Source organism: Artemia franciscana, unplaced genomic scaffold (genome assembly GCF_032884065.1).
Source record: "Artemia franciscana unplaced genomic scaffold, ASM3288406v1 PGA_scaffold_53, whole genome shotgun sequence".
In the NCBI taxonomy this organism is placed as follows: domain Eukaryota; kingdom Metazoa; phylum Arthropoda; class Branchiopoda; order Anostraca; family Artemiidae; genus Artemia; species Artemia franciscana.
Window position 1 is genome coordinate 119,353 of NW_027062694.1, and position 20,597 is coordinate 139,949.

The 20,597-nt window shown below is 35.4% G+C and overlaps 1 protein-coding gene across 4 annotated transcripts in view; it reads right to left on the minus strand.

Moving 5' to 3' along the window:
* The window catches only part of LOC136041989 (endoplasmic reticulum membrane sensor NFE2L1-like), a 140,596-nt gene that overhangs the window by 97,757 nt on the left and 22,242 nt on the right, over window positions 1-20,597 (minus strand). For all 4 annotated transcript variants that reach the window (XM_065726811.1, XM_065726808.1, XM_065726810.1 and 1 more), the window contains exons 3-4: window positions 17,625-17,747; window positions 12,160-12,259 (exon numbers count right to left, since the gene is read on the minus strand). In XM_065726811.1, the coding sequence (XP_065582883.1) occupies window positions 12,160-12,259; window positions 17,625-17,747 (223 nt within the window). The remainder of the gene's footprint in view (window positions 1-12,159; window positions 12,260-17,624; window positions 17,748-20,597) is intronic.

Here is a 20,597-nt window from a genome sequence, read left to right on the forward strand (position 1 = left end):
ATTGACCAAAAATCATATAACAAAAATTCCAGAGATAAAACAGCCCCCCCCCCAAGAATCCGGGGGCAAACATTGCAAGTTCTGCCCAGGGGACATACAAGTTTTTTATGGAAGGGACGGTAGCATAAACTTCAGAGGGGCTCATTCAATTGTAAACTGGAATTTCTAGTGCCCTTTTTAAGAGTCAAGAGTGATCACTCCCCTCCCCCAAGGCCCTTTTCCCCAAATGCATCCGATTAAAATTTTGAGGTAGCCATTGTGTTCAAATTAGTTTAAAGATTAAATAAAAAAAAAAACTCCTGGTTTGACCCAACCCCCCAGAGCCAGCGGTCAAGTGTTGTAAGTTATGCACCGGGGGCATTTAACATTTTTATTTAAGGAGTGGTCATACAGACTTTTGAGGTTGGTCATTTGCTTGGAAATTGGAAGTTCTGGTTAGCTTTTTAAGAGTCAAAAGTGAACAGAGGCCATTTACCCACCCCTCCCGCACATCCTCTTTTCCTCAAACGTATTCAATCAAAATTTTGAGATAGCCGTTTTTTTTAAGTAGCCCAACCAACAGATAACAAAAACTTAGAGGTCAGCATTATCCCCGTCAGAGCCCAGGGGAAGGATTGTAAATTATGCAGGGAGGCATACATGATTCCTATAGAAGAGGTAAACTTCAAAGGGGACTCAAATAACTAGAAATTTAAAAGTTCAGTTTCCTTTTTGAGAGTCAAAAGTAATCTGATGGCAACTAGCCCGCCCCCTCCACCAACCGTCGTTTCCCTAAATGCTTCCGATCAAAATGTTGAGAATTTCCTTCTGTCCAAAAAATATCCAAGATCATATAAAAAACCTGGGATTGACACAGCCCCCCCCCCCGAACCTAGAGGTATACAAGGTTTTTACGAAAGAGATGATCGTCTAACTTCGCCTGGGACTCATTCTATAAGAAATTGTAACTTCTAGCTCCTTTTTTAAGAGTCAACTAGCCCTCCTACCCTGTTTACCTCAAATCCATCCAATCGAATTTTTTAAAGCCATTTTGAGATAGCCTTGCCCTCCAAAGCCAATCCCACCAAAAACAATAATAGCAACAGACTTATGGGAGCTGATCCCTGATCCTCCATGACCCGATACCCACCTCTCTGAAAAATTATCAATTATTAATCATGAAAACTGACCATTGGCTCTCCCTGCATTGCCTCCCTGCATGGTATGAGCTCTAGCAAAATTCTAAGAATCAATAGATTGATTTAAAAGGAAAATCGGAGGATTAATGCCGGTCGGCATTTAAAATAAGAGCTCTGAGTCACAAGGTCCTTCTAAATATCAAAATTCATTAAGATCCGATTATCCACTCATAAGTTATAAATAACTCATTTTTTCTACTTTTTCCTCTCCCTTCGGCCCCTCAGATGGTCTAATCGGGGAAAACGACTTTATCAAGTCAATTTTGTGCAGCTCCCGGACAAGCCTACCAATTTCCATCGTCTTAACACGTCCAGAAGCACCAAACTCGCCAAAGCACTGAACCCCACCCCCTAGCTCCCCAAAAGAAAGTGGATCCAGTACGGTTACGTCAATCACGTATCTACGACATTTGCTTATTCTACCCACCAAGTTTCCTTCCGATTTCTCAACTCTAAGCGTTTTCCAAAATTTCCGGTTTCCCCCTCCAGCTCCCCCCAATGTCAACAGATCTGGGCGGGATTTGAAATAAGAGCTCTGAGACAAGAGTTCCTTCTAAATATCTAATTTCATTAAGATCCGGTCACCCGTTCTTAAGATAAAAAATCCTCAATTTTCTTAACTTTTCCAAATCAACACCCCACCCCCCAGCTCCTCCAATGTGAACAGATTCGTTCCAATTATGTCAATCACGTATGTATAACTTGTGCTTATTCTTCCCATCAAGTTTCATCCCGATCTCTCCACTCGAAGCGCTTTCCAAAATTTCTGTTTCCCCCCTCCAATCCCCTATGTCCCGGAACCGATTCGAATTGAAAATAGAGCATCTGAGACATAAGATTCTTCTATATATCAAGTTCCGTTAAGATCCGATAACTCATTTGTAAGATACCCCGATTTTCACGTTTTCCAAGAATTCCGGTTTCCCCCACAAACTCCCTTCAAAGTCACCGGATCTAGTCGAGATTTAAAATGAGAGTTCTAAAGCACAGGATCCTTCTAGATATCAAATTTCATTAAAATCTGATCACCTGTTCGTAAGTTACAAATACCTCATTTTTTTTCAAAATTACTCTCCCCCCCCCCAACTCAACCAAAGAGAGTGGATCTGGTCCGGTTATGTCAGTCACTTATCTTGGACACCGGATCTGGCCGGGATATAAAATAAGACCTCTGAGACAGAATATCCTTCCAAATATCAAATTTCATTAAGATTCCATCACCCGTTCGTAAGTTAAAAATACCTCATTTTTTTCTAATTTTTCAGAACTAACGCTCCTCCCCCAACACCCCCAAAGAGAACGGATCCGTTCCAGTTATTTCAATCATGTATCTAGGACATATGATTATTTTTACCGCAGGTTTCATCCCGATCACTCCCCTCTAAGCGTTTTCCAAGATTTTAGCCCCCCCCCCCGACGCCCTCCAATGTCACCGGATCCGGTCTGGATTTAAAAGAAGAGCTCTGAGACACGATATCCTTCCAAAAATCAAATTTCATTAAGATCCGATCACTCCTTCGTAAGTTAAAAATACCTCATTTTTCTAATTTTTCAGAATTACCCCCCCCCCCCTCCCAACTCCTTCAAAGAGATCGGATCCACTCCGGGTATATCAATCACATATCTAGAACTTGCGCTTATTTTCCCCACCAAGTTTCATCCCGATCCCTCAACTCTAAGCATTTTCCGAGATTTTAGGTTCCCCCCTCAATTCCCCCTAATGTCACTGGATCCAGCCAGGATTTAAAAAAAGAGCTCTGAGACACGATATTCTACCAAATTTCAAATTTCATTAAGATCCGATCACTCCTTCGTAAGTTAAACATACCTAATTTTTTCTAATTTTCACTTACCCCCCCCCCCTCCCGATTCGCCCAAACAGAGCAGATCGGTTCTGGTTATGTAAGTCACGTATCTAGGACTTCTGATAATTTTTACCACCAAGTTTCATTCCGATCCCTCCATTCTAAGCGTTTTCCAAGATTTTAGATTCCCCCCACCAAACTCCCTCCAATTTTAGCGGTATGGTCGGGATTTAAATTAAGAGCTCTGAGACACGATATCAAACATAAAATTTCATTAAGATCCCATCACCCGTTCGTAAGTTAAAAATACTTCATTTTTTCTATTTTTTCCGAATGAACCGACCCCCACTCCCCCCCCAGATGGTCAAATCGCGAAAACGACTATTCTAATTTAATCTGGTCCGGTCCCTGATGCGCCTGCTAAATTTAATCGTCCTAACCTACCTGGAAGTGCCTAAAGTAGCAAAACCAGGACAGACAGACCGACAGACCGACCGATAGAATTTGCGATTGCTATATGTCACTTGGTTAATAGCAAGTGCCATAAAAACCATGGGAACTCAGTTTAACTTTATTAGCTCTTTCCAAAACTTCTTCACTACAAACAAGAGTTTGTAGAACTACTCGTTTCCTTAACGCTAAAAGCATAAGGCCTACTGCATATTTGGCGCTTTACCGAATTATCATCATCATCATTTTATTTATAACCTATCACAAAATACTGGGCAGAAAGTCCAGAAAAAGACGGAGTAAAAATCAAGAAAAGAACAAGAGCTAAGAGCTCATATGGCACTTGTGACGAGGCGAGAAGAGCTAAGAGCCAAGAGATCATATGGCATGAGCTCTAACAAAATTCTATGAATCAATAGATTGATTTAAAAAGGAAAATAAGAGGCTTAACGGCGGTCAGGATTTAAAATAAGAGCTCTGAGTCAAGATGTCCTTCTAAATATCAAAATTCATTAAGATCCTATCACCCACTCGTAAGTTATAAATACCTAATTTTTTCTAATTTTTCCTCTCCCTTTAGCCCCCCAGATGGTCGAATCTGGGAAAACGACTTTATCAAGTCAAATTGTGCAGCTCCCTGACAAGTCTATCAATTTTCATCGTCCTAGCACGTCCAGAAGCGCCAAACTCGCCAAATCACTGAACCCCTCCCCCAACTCCCCCAAAGAGAGCGAATCCAGTACGATTCTGTCAATCACGTATCAAGGACATTTGTTTATTTTATCCACCAAGCTTCATCCCGATTCCTACATTCCAAGTGTTTTTCCAAGATTTCCCCCTCCAACTCCCCCCAATGTCAAACGATCTGGTCGAGATTTGAAATAAGAGCTCTGAGACATGAATTCTTTCTAAAAATCAAATTTCATTAAAATCCGATCATCTATTCGTAAGATAAAAATACCCTAATTTTCACGTTTTCCAAGAATTCCGGTTTCCCCCTCCAACTCCCCCCAACGTCACAGGATCTGGTCGGAATTTAAAATAAGAACTTTAAAGCACAAGATCCTTCTAAATATCAAATTTCATTAAGATCTGGTGACCCTTTCGTATGTTACAAATACCTCAATTTTCAAAATTACCCCCCCCCCCTCCAATTCCACCATTAGAGAGCAGCTCCGGTCCGGTTATGTCAGTCACGTATCTTAGACAGGCTTTTATTCTTCCCATCCAGTTTCATCCTGATCTCACCGCTTTAAGTATTTTCTAAGATTTCCGGTCCCCCCCCCCCAATTACACTCGATCCGGTTGAGATTTAAATTAAGAGATGTGAGTTACAAAGTCCTTCTAAATATGAAGTTTCATGAAGATCCGATCACTCCTTCGCAAGTTAAAAATACGTCATTTTTTCTTATTTTCAGAATTAACAACCCCCCCCCCTCCCGAATAGATTGGATCCGTTCCAATTATGTAAATCATGTATGTGAGACTTCTTCTTATTTTTCCCACCAAGTTTTATCCCGATCCCTCCATTCTAAGCGTTTTCCATGATTTTAGGTTCTCCAATCCCAAACTTCCCCCAACGTCACCAGATACAGTCAGGATTTAAAATAAGAGCTTTGAGACACGGTATCCTTCTAAATATCAAATTTCATTGAGATCCAATAACCCGTTCGCAAGTTAAAAATACCTCATTTTTTCTAATTTTCCAGAATTAACCCCTCCCCCAACTACCCCAAAGAGAGCGGATCCGTTCCGGCTATGTCAATCATGTATCTAGGACCCGTGATTATTTTTTCCACCAAGTTTCCTCCCGATCCTTCCACTCTAAGTGTTTTTCAAGTTTTAGGTTTCCCCCTCCCAAATCCCCCCCCCGATGTCACTAGATCTGGTCGGGTTTAAAATGAGAGCTCTGAGCCACGATATCCTTCTAAATATCAAATTTCATTGAGATCCAATCAACTGTTCGTAAGTTAAAAATAACTCATTTTTTCTAATTTTTCAGAAATAACCCCCCCCCCCCCAACTATCCCAAAGAGAGCGGATCCGTTCCGATTATGTCAATCATGTATCTGGGACTTGTGCTTATTTTTCCCATCAAGTTTCATCTCGGTCCCTCCACTTTAAGTGTTTTCCAAGATTTTAGGTTTCCCCCTCCAAACTCCCCCCCCAATGTCACCAGATCCGGTCGAGATTTAAAATAAGAGCTCTGAGACACGATATCCTTCCAAACATCAAATTTCATTAAGATTTGATCAACCGTTCGTAAGTTAAAAATACTTCATTTTTTCTATTTTTTCCGAATCAACCGGCCGCCCACCTCCCCCCCCCAGATGGTCAAACCGGGAAAACGACTATTCCTAATTTAAGCTGGTCCCGTTTCTGATATGCCTGCCAAATTTCATCGTCCTAGCTTACCTGGAAGTGCCTAAAGTAGCAAAACCGGGACCGACAGACAGACAGACCGACAGAATTGGCGATTGCTGTATGTCACTTGGTTAATACCAAGTGCCATAAAAACAGACAAAAAAGAGACAACAGAAATGATAACATTCTTTGCTATACACTTTGCTATACCCTTCATTGCTAACAATTATAAGCTGAATGATAAAATTCTGTTTGATCCATCCCAAAAATCTCAGCTAAATTTAAAAAAGCAAATATTAAAGATTGTTTGCTAAAATTTTCTCGGTCTCGGATGGACTCCCACGCCCATCCTGCCCGATATTTATTTATTTACTTATCCTTTCTACTTCTCTTTTACGAGTTTTTTTTCTATTTTGTTAGCATTTTGCCGGATTAAATTTTGGAATCATTATTACGATGAGGTGTTGATGTTTTTTCTATGTTTTTGCACTGTCCCAGCCTTACGAGCTCTGCTCTCTGTTGGGGAATAATACTGTTTTTGTTATTTTTAAGTTGAATAAAGAAAAAGTTGAAGTATGACAACTACAAACAAGAGACAAACAGAAATGACCAAAGATGGGAAGAATTCTGGCATTCGGTAGTGAAATCACAAATACGCTTCTCAATAACTCCAGCTGGGTTTACCAAATGATATTTTCTTTGCAGAAAAGAGTTGCTTGTCTAAGTTGGAAGTTCCATTAAATACTTTGCAAATTTAAAGTAAAGGAGATGAACTAGCTTTCTTTTGCCACAATTAAGGACAAACCAAACAGGAGCAAGGGCAAGTAAGTGAGGAACCGTTAGGCTATTATATAAGTGAGAACGGTGAACTCTACTTAGATACGAAACGTTTGAAGCCAGGGAGGCATACGCATCCCGGATCTTACTGGCATAATTTTTAAATGCCAGGTTTACAGTTTCTTTCGGGTTTTCTCCAATAGGCATGCCCAGATAAGTATGACTGCTAGCAAAAGAAACCTCAGAGCCGGATAGACTTATTGAATTTCTATTCCCGTTATAGTTGATATATTACAAATATTCTCCTTTGCACTTATTACAACATTAAAATAAGATGAAAATTACGAAACCAGACCAGGATTTACCAATAAGCCCACTAGGCCCTGCGGCTGTCACTATTCCCAAAATTTTGAGGATTTCCCCAAAAATCTCGCAAAAACAGAGCGGCAAAAACGCTTGGGCCTAGAAGCGTCAAAGCTTTAAATTCGGCCCTGGGTGAAACATAATCTTGGGCTGGTGAGCTTTCAGCAATTAGTACCATTATATGTCAAATACATATCAAATTATATATCAAATGTATCAAGTAGTCATTTTAATTTTATTAGTTCTTTCCAAGACTTTTCCAAGACAAATATAGCTTCACTAGAAACAAGCGTTTGGATACCACCCCCTTTCCTAACTGTGGAAGTCAAAAGTCTGCTAAGTAATTGGTCCTTCACTGAAAACAAATTATGTTACAAATATTTTTTTTTCCAGTTATTGCAGCTCTGAAAATGAAAATAAAATTACTGTGAAATAACATCTTGAACTGATGAACTTTCAACAATTAATGGCATTACATATCAGACATTTAGTCTGATTTTATTTGTACTTTCCAGAACTGTTCAAAACACAAAGTTTTCAGTAAAGCACCAATGATGCAGAAGGTTTCAGACTTACAGTGAGAGAAGGAGGCAAAACCCAAACTCTTGTTTGTAGAGATTTTTGTTCGTTTCAAGCTTGAGCTTGAATATTCAACTTAAGCTTTACTCGTTTTAAGATTGACTTATTCATTTAGATTATTACCTGTTCCATGTTTTTTGCCATGATTCTTTTTTCCATTTCTGTCCGTTTTGGGCTTCATTTATTTTTTAATAGTAATTTCTGTTTTTTTTTTTTTAGTTTGAGTTATTCTAGGTTTCTATTTCTTCTCACCTTAAGTTTGATATGGCCTTTACTTTTCTTTAGAAAACTTCTTTTTCAAAAGTTTTTTTTTAACGAATCTACAATATAGGGTCATAATATTTGTACGGTTTGAATGTTATAACTAAAACTGAGCATCTGAATATCACCAGATGGCAAAATTCACGAACATAAGTTAGGTAAAAGGAGGAAAATTCGCAGATGTTACTTGGTTTAGTCGGAAAACAAAAAGAATATACACTATTTTCAGACAATGTATGGGCTTAATACATAAACTATGCTGATGGTTTGCTCAAATACTTTAAACATAAAAATAATCTATTGGAAGATTTGTCGATTGCTAGCCTCCCTTGCTGAAAAATATTAGAAGAAGAAAAGAAAGGAAATTTTAGAGGTTCCTTAAGGACACAATCTGGCTGGAAAAACTCGACATATCCAAAACTATCCAATGGTAATGAACTCGCTACAAAAACCCTCATCAGCAAGTTTACTATTAATGTCACCACATGTACACAACTGATTGTGACGACATAAAATGATGCTAATATCTATATGCATAAGAAGCAATCATTGTAATGACAGCCAGTCATTACAGAAAGAAAGGTATAACATTATCACCAGTTCCGGATCTATTTATCAATTAAGAAGATACTGTAAGCCATATGTTGTAAAGACAGTTTTCACAAGTCATTGCTTAACCTATCATCTCAAGTCAGGGTATATACAGAATCTGATGTAATATAAAAGGAAGAGAATTTTGACAGAACAAAACACTGATGTAAGACTGCCCAAGGCCCAAGTCCCAAACTGTTATAAAGCCCATTACAAAGCATAAAATTGCTTTTGCAGTCAAATGACTAGACAAATTTCTTCTGATTGAGAAATGAAAAAAGAAGCCTTCTATAGAAACTATTTTCTATTATGCTTGGACCTGGGAGTCAAAAGCAGCAGAATCCTCTGCATAAGGAAAGTTATTTCATCCTACAGGTTAAAATGTTTATAAAAGCAATTGTCAGTCATAAAAGTAACCTACAATTAGGTTTAGGAAAATACAAACTACTTTCTGATTCTATTTACCATACTTTGAATGAACCTTTAATTACAAACATGGAAACGAGGGCTAAAAAACTTTATCATTAAGTATATATAAACAAGGGGTTACACACTTTATCATTTTATATACACCAGATATAGAAAAGGACATGGATGATGTTTGAAACAAGGAGACGTTCAGAGACACAGGAGGCAGGCTCGGAGGCAAAGCAACAGACAGTGTCTTGCTCATTGCAATGAGGAAAGGAATAAGGATAAAAAAGGAGACATCATTGCTTCCTACATGAGAGTGATTTAGCTTGTAGCTCAAGATGGGGGACTAATTCTATTATATGAGTTTTTAAGCTATGATGATTCTAACGGTGCAGTTTTCATTCTAAACTGACATGCTTTTCGAGGGGTTTCAGGCTGTTTTTCGGAGTGCCCATAAATTTGTTTTAGCAATCAACTTTTACCATTAAGATTAATTGAAATAAAGGATACCATTTCTGAACCAGCTTCAAATGGCAACTCTTCCTGACTTGACAGGTTTTTTCTCAAAATGTGTTCATAATTTTCAGTTACTATGGGCTAGAATTCGTTCTTTACTAAGCTGCATCTGATGCTGCAACCATGATACAGGACTCAAGATCACAAAAGATACCGTCGTGCACAAAACAAAAGGAATGCCCAGCTTTCCCATCGTTTTATGGGAGGGCAATGCTAGAGCCATTTTCCATTTCGTCAAGGTTAGAATAAGGTCGTATCAGAAATTTTGAAACTCCTGAATTAATTGCCAGAACTCGGCTGCAGAACGCCATTCAATGTGAAGATCAGCAAGACAAAGTATACGTCAATCCTCCTGATCTACATTATTCTGCTAATTCTCTTTTTGGGAACAGCTTACGAAACTGTTTTTGACAATTAGCTTAGACGTGTGAAAAAGTTAAATATGACCTTTAGGCAAAACAGCAACAACTTCTCTATTTCTCTCATATTTCTGAGATCTCTCAAACAGAACAGGCTGTGCGAGCTCAGCAGCAATATCGAGCTAAGAAATATTTGGTTGACGCGGAATATTCATTTCAGAGAAATATACTTGAGGTATGAAACGTTATTTTCATAAGTCAGGAATAGCAAATCTTTGTGGATGGCAACAGGTATGAAACTGAACCATTAATTAGAGCAATTCCAACCTCTTTTCACGTCTCAAGCGAAGGAGCAGTCTCCTTAAAAAAATGAGTTTGCTAGAAGTCATGCCGAGCAGACCAGACAGTTCTCCTCTACTTTTGGAACATTGATTCCAGTTCTTACACAAAGCGTTTCCGTAATGTCACTAGTGACACAAATGTGTTCATTCATTGCTTCTGGTTTTTATAAATTTCAATGAAAACTATTCTGGCATCGGCATTTCCAATGATTTCCTTAAAAACACTTGGAAGCCCCTTTGCATCAAGAATGTCTCTGTAGCCTAATACATGAAATATCTCAAAAAATCATTTTTGACGCTCGACATTCCTAGCTTCAGTTTTTACCGGAGTTTGTTATAATGAGTTTGAGGATAGGTGGAGCTACAGACTATATGAGTGGTCTTCGGAATTCTGGAATAGAGTTAAAAACCCTCGTAGAGCATTTCAAAAACGATTTGGTAGCTAGATCCCCGAGCAGAGAAATCTCTTTAATAAGGATGGTAACAACGAGTTACAACGTTAACATTTTGCATGCAGCCAACAATCAACACTTGTTCCCAGAAGTTTCTCTAAGGCCTGATGCAGAGATTAGGTATTTCTGAGAAATATGCTTGAGGTATAAAAGCAAATTAATACACATACAAGCCAGAGAATTCATTTGTGTTAATAAGGAATAATTTTTTACTTTATAAAATCAAGTTTTTCCATTTCTTCTTACCTTATAACGCGATATTTTGTGTCTGAACATTCTACAGATTTTCTGAGCAGCTTGCTCAAGAAATTTCCACGATATATCGTGGAAATGGAACAACTGAAAATATCTCTGGAGTAATTCGGACGTTAACATTTGAGTCCTCGAGAACCCATCCTGATCAAGTTCACTTTGTAATGATTTTTTAATTTGAGCGTCAAAGTGCTTGATTAGCTTAATTATGCATATTCAAATAAGCATATTCACGGAAAATTACAAAAAAAAAACTATTTGCCCACCTAACAAAAATACTATTTAGCAACCAAATTTGCTAAGTCCATCTAAAATTTTTGAGCATAAGTAAAAACCAAAAAATTTAAAATAATGTTTGTATTAAAATGTAACTTTTTGCTCCTATTCTTTAATCCGTCAGTTTTATCTTAGGTGAATTTTATATATAGTGGGTAATATGTAATGTTTTGTAAGTAAATATTTATATAAGGTAGTTTAAATGTAATCGGAAATAATTATATAGATACACTTTTTTTCTCCTTTTCACTCCACATGTTTAGCATTTTGTTTTTATAGCGGAAAAATAAAAATACACGCACACTCCTATATAGGCAAGGATATATATAAAAAAAAAAAAAAAATTCGTGATAGGTTTTACCTTTTGGTTGGTGCGTTAGGTGCACCTTCTTTCTTAGTACTCTCCGCTATGTGTTTAGTGGACTTGGACAAATTCGCCTCATAATGTTTTATTTGCTACCATAGCTTTAATGTATAGAAAAAAAGACATTACAAAATTTTTTGCTAATTATTTTATACAGGTTATATGCTTCAGAGTTGTCACTTATGTAAACTATCATTTTGATTGTATGTTTCTGCCTATAAAAATGTAGCTGAAATCCTATTACAGCTGAAGTTATATAGAACTGCAGCTACATAAAAATGCAACTGCGGTTATGTCTTTTTTACATTATGTTTTTTTTTTATTCGCAAACCCTACCCTGAAAAATTATTACTACTCTCCCGCCACGCTCTGTGGTTATTACGTATATATTTTTCCCAGAAGCAAAAAATCGCGTTTCTGATTACCAGGAGGAAGGAACGCCTATAACCAAGAAACGCACTTGAATGACGGTCTTGTTCAGCGCTGCGCATTCATTTGGAGTTGGTTTCACTAGTTGGGGGGGGGGGGGGGTACCACATTATTTGTTCTTAAACTTTAAAAAAGCCTCTTTTTCATCAAAATAGACTAGGAAACACAAAACTAAATTCAGAAGAATTTTTAAATGATAGAATAAGCTCCAAATAATTTCTAATTCCCAAAAGAATCGCAAGTAATACAAAACATATATCAAATATAGCAAAAGCAAAAAAAAAAATAACAAGCGGTGTCTCGGGCACTTCTGAAATGTCCAGTGCCGCAAAGAATATAACGAAACAGGAGTTAATGAATGGTCAAAATCTTAGAATAATCTACACACCTGTCTCAGAATCAATGATATAGTTGAATCCCGCCCAAGGATCGTCAGGTTTCTCCTCTTCGTCGCTAGGATCATCCTTCTTGACTTCGTGTTCTTCTTCCTGTATAGCACATTATATTATTGCCAGTGTTTACACTATTATTATATTCTAAGAGCACGAAGCTTCTGAGTACTAAAGAGGTTTCTGAGCTTGGTTAGTAGCGGTGAGAACTTAAGGCCGGCGATATTTTTTCCAATTCTCAGCGCTTCCAACGTTAGCAAAAAATTAAAACTAGTAAAATGTGAAACTATAAATCTTTTCGTCATGTTTACAAGGGTCCAGAACCTAATTATTTGTCCAAATAATTAAAAAGTGAAGCAGTACAAAACGCAGAGAGACAAGCTGCTTAAATAACACCCAATTGAACAAATCTTACCATTTGTCACCACTTAGAGTGCGCCATTTTGGAGTTAGAAACCTCTCTTTAAATTTTAAACCCTGTGTATATCTTTAGTTGTTCAGGAGGTAAATAAGCTCCGACGCTATTCATAAAATATCGAAGCTTCTTCTTTTTTGAGGATTCTTTTTTTTTAGTTTGCCCAAATACTGTAATATTACCTAAATTCCTTCTTTAAAGATAACAAATATATTAAAAAAAAGATAAATAAGATAAATAAAAAGGGAAAAAAGAGAAAAACGTGCCACAAAGACTTCTTTAACTTTTATTTTTGAGTATTTTATTTGCTCAGCAGTTTAGGGCAAGTTCAAGCAGAGATACGGCCGATAGAATAGTAAAATTGTCAACGATTTTAAGGATAAAATGCCAAAAAAAAGAAAATGATTTCTTGAAGTTTTCAGAGGTTGTAACTTCACCTCGTTTGTGTTCATTTCTTGTTTGTTTTTGATCATGTCAAATCAAAACTCCCATTTCCATCCAGTTTTAACCTTCCAAGTAATTAAAACAAAAAAAGGAAGAAAAAACTTACACAGTGAGAAAAGACACACAAAAGTAAATTTCATTGTAAATTTCACAATGCAGCCATGTAGGTTTCTTATGTTAGAAAATTATACTTTTATACTGAAAAGTATATACTGAAATTATTTCTTATATACTGAAAAGAAATTCTCCTAGCAAAAGGACCTAAGCGTGCACCTACGCAGAATTTGCAGAAGTTATTATCATTTGCAGAAGATATTATCATTGTTAGAAAACTGTATTTTATTTTATGCCCTATTAAAAAGGCTTTCTCTCTGCAAAGACACTTGGCAAACTAAGATATCCAAAGGAAACTTCCTATACTCGGTTTCCTATTCCGTTCGGCAAAATTTACTAGGTAGACACTTCTCTACTTAAGCTTACATAGTAGGCTCGAATAATTCATATACTGTCTACCAACTAATAACATTGTACTCAATATAATCTCAACTTTTATATCAAAATGATTCCATCAGAAAACAAGAGAGAAAAAAAATCAAAGTAATAAAAGGCCAAAGACAGATTTTGCCTTATGTTTCAAGCAATATCAAGATACACTGCTATATATATATATATATATATATATATATATATATATATATATATATATATATATATATATATATATATATACATATATATATATATATACATATATATATATATATATATATATATACATATATATATATATATATATATATACTATATATATATATATATATATATATATATATATATATATATATATATATATATATATATATATATATATATATATATATATATAGATTGCTTTAAAAGGAATATCAGAGGCTTAATGCCGGTTGGGATTTAAAATAAAAGCTCTGAGTCACACGAGGTTCTTCTACATATCAAAATTCATTCACCCACTCGTAAGTTAAAAATACCTTAATTTTTCTAATTTTTCCTCTCTCTTCAGCCCCCCAGATGGTCAAATCGGGGAAAACGACTTTATCAAGTCAATTTGTACATCTCCCTGAGACGCTACCAATTTTCGTCGTCCTAGCACGTCAAGAAGCACCAAACTCGCCAAAGCACTGAACCCTACCCCCTAACTCCCCCAAAGAGAGCGGATCCAGTCCAGTTACGTCAATCACGTATCTACGAAATTCATAAGCGTTTTTTAAGATTTCCGATTTTTCCCTCCAATGTCAACAGATCTGGTCGGGATTTGAAATAAGAGCTCTAAGACAGAGCTCTGATCGTTCTAAATATCAAATTTCGTTAAGATCCGACCATCCGTTCTTAAGTTAAAATACCTCAATTTTTCAAATTTTTCCAAATCAATAACCCCCAGCGCCCCTAAAGGGAACGGATCCGTTCCAATTATGTCAATCACGTATGTATAACTTGTGCTTATTCTTCCCATCAAGTTTCAGCCCGATCTCTCCACTCTAAGCGTTTTTCAAGATTTCCGGATTCCAAGATTTCCGGTTCCCCCCTCCAGCTCCCCCCAATGTCACCGGATCTGGTCGGGATTTAAAATGAGAGTTCTAAATCACAAGATCCTTCTAAAGATCAAATTTTATTAAGATCTGATCACCCGTTCATACGTCACAAATAATTCATTTTTTCTGATTTTTTCGAATTACTCCCCTCCCCCTCCTCCTGAACTCCACCAAAGAGAGAATATCCGGTTATTTCCGTCACATATCTTGGACTTGTGCTAATTCTTGCCACCAAGTTTCATCCTGATCTCTCCGGTTTAAAGCGTTCCCCAAGATTTCCGGTCCCCCCCCCCAATGACACTGCATCTGATCGGGATTCAAAATAAAATATCTGAGTTAAGAGGTCCTTCTAAATATTAAATTTCATTAAGATCCAATCATTCCTTCATAGGTTAAAAATACCTCATTTTTTCTAATTTTCTAGAATTAAACCCCCCCTAAGTCCCCCAAAGAGAGCAGATCCGTTCGGGTTAAGGCAATCACGTATCTAGGACTTGAGCTTATTTTTCCCATCAAGTTTCATCTCGATCCCTACACTCTAAGCGTTTTCCAAGATTTTAGGTTTCCCCCCCCCCAACTCCCCCCAATATCACCGAATCTAGTCGGGATTTAAAAAAGAGCTCTGAGACACGATATCTTTCCAAACATCAAATTTCATTAAGATCTGATCACTTCTTCGTAAGTTAAAAATACCTCATTTTTTCTAATTTTTCAGAATTAATCCTCCTCCTCCCCCCACCTCCCCCAAAGAGAACAGATCCGTTCCAGTTATGTCAATCACTTATCTAGGACTTGTGATTATTTTTCCCACCAACTTTCATCCCGATCCCTCCACTCTAAGCGTTTTCCAAGACTTTAGCCCCCCCCCCCAACTCCCCGTAATGTCACCGGATCCGTTCGGGATTTAAAATAAGAGCTCTGAGACACGATATCCTTCTAAACATCAAATTTCATGAAGATCTGATCTCCCGTTCGTAAGTTAAAAATACCTCATTTTTTCTTATTTTTCCGATTTAACCGTCTCTACAGACCGACAGAATTTACGATCGCTATATGTCACTTCGTAGATACCAAGTGCCATAAAAACCAAATGTACGCCTTCCCAGTTTTAATAATAGAGAATATACAGAATTTGATATGTAGGAGTATTGATTCTATATTATCGTGGATTTACGGAATTTTTTATAATATTTGATATTTTATTGCTATTATGTTATATAATTAACCAAATATTTGTTTTATCATAATACATATTAATAAAAGTTTTAAATATAATCTTAATAGATATTTAATGACAAATTTGTTATAATCAATCTACAACAAATGTAAAACTATTTTTATTACATTATTTTTTTATTAAAATATCATATTATAACACTTTTATTATAGTTTTATAAATAAAAATATAGTTATAACCTATTTTTTTTATTATAACATTATATTATAATACTATAATTATTTTATTCTTTATATTAAAATACTATAATTCTTTTATTATAATAAAAAAAAACATGATAAATGAAAAAGAGGAATCGATAACAAGTGAAATACATTGACGAGTTACTGGAGTTCGTTAGAGCTCAAAGTAAAGGATACGGCGTTAGACTTTACAGTCCCCACCGGCGGTGCTGATCTCCGTTTCTTGGCCCTTCAGCCAGGAAGTGCAATGGGGGGTTGGGTAGCAAAATATATATTAGTAATAAGTATATATTTAAAAAAGTGTATAGTGTTTTCATTATAATATTATAATATAATACTATAATTCTTTTATTATATTTTTTTAATAGGTATAATTTTTATACAAAAACTGATAATTTTCTCCTCTTTTAATATGCTATAGTAGAACTTAATCACAAGCGGTCTCACAATATTTCCAAGCATTGGCTGAATATAAAAGAAAGCGTAGGTCTTCCCAGTTTTAACAATAGAGAAAATACATAATTTTTAATTTGGAATACTGATTCTATATCATTATGGATTTACTGAATCTTTATAATCCTTTTAAGTGAACTAATAAAAACTACTATACATAATCGCGTCGTATAACCTTCGGTCCACAGAGCCGCGTTTTTAAGAAAAGATACATACATGCTCTATGTGGACAAGAAAAAAAGACCAATCTAATGCTTCAATTTTTACCGGACTCTGTTTTAGCGACACTCAATCTTAGCGGATGTAGATTAGAATATTAGTTTTTTTTCATACGTTATGGAAAAAAAAGGTGATTTGTGAATTTCAGTGCACTTTGCATCCCTCCATGGGAGGTGAACCCCCCTCGCCCAAAAAAGAAAACTATAAAACGGCCTTTAATCTAGGTAGTGTCGTTTATTTGTTCAGTTTTTATTCGTATTAGCTGAAGAAAGTCTTAACTAAATTTGTAGCATAAATTTGTCCAAAAATGTCATTATTCGAAAATACGATTGGAGCCCAGAACCTTTTTTTCCCAATAATAAAAACTACACCTAGTCTATATGGTATAGATAAACTAATTGTCCGTCTCCGTCCGTCTTCTGTCATCAGTTTAACATCCCACATACGATCCAGTTTCCTCTTGTAAAAAGGGGCTTAAGACTTAGAATATTTTTCTTTTAGAAACAGTTTATTTTGCTTGTAAATCTGCGTTACTATTATTTCAAGCAAACCCTGTGTTTTAAGATAGTGGTTACCAACCTGTGGTATACATTCACCTTGGGATACAAAGTGACTTCTCGGGAGAGACCTAATCATATAAAAGTTTCTTATTTAAAAGTTGATATATTTCATAACTATTAAAATAATATTTCTAAGCCATGAAAATAACTATCAATATTAACATCACACTAGGTAAAACCCAATATCTATATGCGTCCTTAAGTAGACATTGACCATCACTTTCGACCATTCAAAATTTGTTTTCTCTTTTACAAGTAGTTCTGATTGGTCGAAATTGATGATGCCTATATATTGACGAAGCAGGCATGAGGACGGGGCTTTAAGGTGTCTGAAGTCGGCACACACAAGCACAGTTTAGAGATAAAAATTAAGGGACAAACCTTACCTTTTCTTTATTACTATCTTTCAAACTCCCACCAAGTTCTCCGGGGAGTATAGGTTGAAATATGGATTTATCAACACCTAGATCAATGTCTTGCTTCCACAAGATTTCGATTAAATCGGCATCCTAGAAAAAATACAATCTAATTAAATTGTTCTTTTCTCACTTAAACTATAAAAAAAGAAGAATTTACAAAATGGTACAAGCTTTGGTATAAAAGATGGTACAAAGCTTCAGATACATGTCGAAAACACCGAGATACTTATGCGATATTACCACAATTCCTTCTATTTTACACATAAAATGTCTATTTTCAAAGTTCCACGCTTGTTTCCTTCCCCCGTCTACAAAGCCCTCCTCCCTCCTTAATATCCAGGATTTTCATCTTTTTTTATTACAAATTCCTATATCTTACATGTAACTCATCTTCTGTTCTTATTTTTTCGTGCTTTTGGTCATTTGAAGGAAAATTGTCTCTTAAAGGACAACTGTACGATAAATAGACCAAAAACCAAGTAACTTTGATAAAAAAAAACAAAGGTTATCATTTTCAGTGCTGTTGGCGATGGTTCAGGTCAGCTACACACGGGGTTGACAACCCTCCCTGCGGAACAAGGGCGTGGTAGGTGTCGACTCAGAAGTCTTTCGAGGAAACCTTTGTCACTTCAACATGAGCAAACTTGGAATTATAAATAAAAATGTAAAAATTCCATCGACTATATACGGTGAAATAAGGCTAAATATCAACCCAAATGAAGGGATAAAGGTAATTCGATTTCCTTTCTTTTAATCGTATTAATAACGACTATCTTCTAGCACTTATGTAAGATGGTTTATGAAAGCGTCAAAAATGCAGCGTTTACGCTTACGTCGAAGTACAGTCTTACAACAATGGAAAAACACCGAGAAAAAAAAAATGTCACTACAAACTAGTACCGCTGAAGTGTATATACATATATATATATATATATATATATATATATATATATATATATATATATATATATATATATATATATATATATATATATATATATATATATATATATATATATATATATATATATATATATATATATATATATATATATATATATATATATATATATATATATATATATATATATATATATATATATATATATATATAGTTATTATAATAGTATAATTCTATTATTATAATTTTATTATATTTTGTTATAATAAAATGTGATTTTTAAATAAAAATTAATAATTTTTCATTCTTTTAATACTCTATAATAGAACTTCATCTCAAGCAGTCTAACAATATTTCCAAACGTTGACTAAAGTAGGTCTTCCCAGTTTTAATAATAGAGAATATACAGAATTTGATACTTTGGAATATTGATTCTATATTATCGCGGATTCACTGAATTATTATAATATTTGATATTTTATTGTTATTATATTATATAATTAACCAAATATTTGTTTTATCGTAAAACAAATTATATATATATATATATATATATATATATATATATATATATATATATATATATATATATATATATATATATATATATATATATATATATATATATATATATATATATATATATATATATATATTATGTGTTCACACTATTTTCTATACGTTATTTCTTCCAAATTACTAACAAATCAATTTTGAGCCATGAACGCACAGCTGGATTGGTTCTTGCGCCATAAGACCCCCCTAGCCGAGTGGTTAGCGCTCCAAACTTGACAGTCCGAGGTCAAAAGTTCGAGTCCTGGTGTCACTGGTTATTTGGTTTGGAACGGGGTTCAATGGTGTGACTCTGTAAGGTTAGCCAGAGTCGACCCAGCTCTAAATGGGTACCCGAAGAAATCTGGAGGGAAAATGCAAGAAGCGTCGGATGATTTGCCCCCAATCACCCATTGCACTCCCAGCCGAAGGCATCGAATAAGGAGATCGGTAGACCATTGATCAGGATGCATTTTTTTTTATTTTTTTTTTTTTAGCATGAAAGCTTAAGTCAAATAAAATAATGAAACAGATAACCAATTTGACCAGATAAGGTGCAAGGTTTTTGTACTCCATTGGGAATTTATGTTTTTTTTTTGTAAACTTGCAAAGGTGGTTCTTGACAAGACCGTATCTATGGGTGGGGTTACTGAGTTAGAACCCCCCTCCCCAAAAAAAAAGTTTGTCTAACTCGTAAAAAAGTAATACACATTGATAGAAATAAATTTTTGATGCGTTTTGTAAAGTTCTTTTTGTGCCCCTTCCCGTCCAAAAAACAAAACACCTCGAACTAAAATCCTGGATGCATCCTTGGTTCTCGATAAGGTTTATTCGTCAGGTGAATAAACCTTTCAGAAATCAAACATACAAAACCAGGAAGTTTCTTTGGCCTATCTCAACTACTTATTTTTTGGTATTAAAGAAAGTTTGTCCAGAAAACGACTGTTCTCCCTAGATCTCAAAACCTGTGTTTCTGTATAAGACAGCTAAATCTTCAAACTCTCTTGGTCATATGAACCAGCTGTTGAGGTATAACATAACCGCAGTAAAGATAAACTAAATGATGTGACTCGTCATTGTGTAACGTGTATTAGCAACCGCATAATTTTTTATACTCAGCTTCATATCAGCAATAGTCTAAATTTGTAACAGATTTCCTTGCTGAATATTATTCATATACGTGACCAACAAAAGAGCTGTTGAAGTCAAAAAGTTCTCTCTACTAAAAAAGGACACGTTTACAAAAAAAAAAGATGGCCATCCAAATTTATACATTCTTTGAAAAAAAAAAAAAAACAATAAATAACGTTTACGCAGTAACATCTCGGCGGTACTGGACAGGGCTACCATGAATCCAACAGGAAGGTGCTTGAAGGGCATCCCGAGAATGGTGACAATTACTATGTTTTGAACGATAATAGACAAAAAAAAAGAATATATTTGTTTTTTGGCACCATCAACCGACAGTCAAGATCTATAGCCAGTTA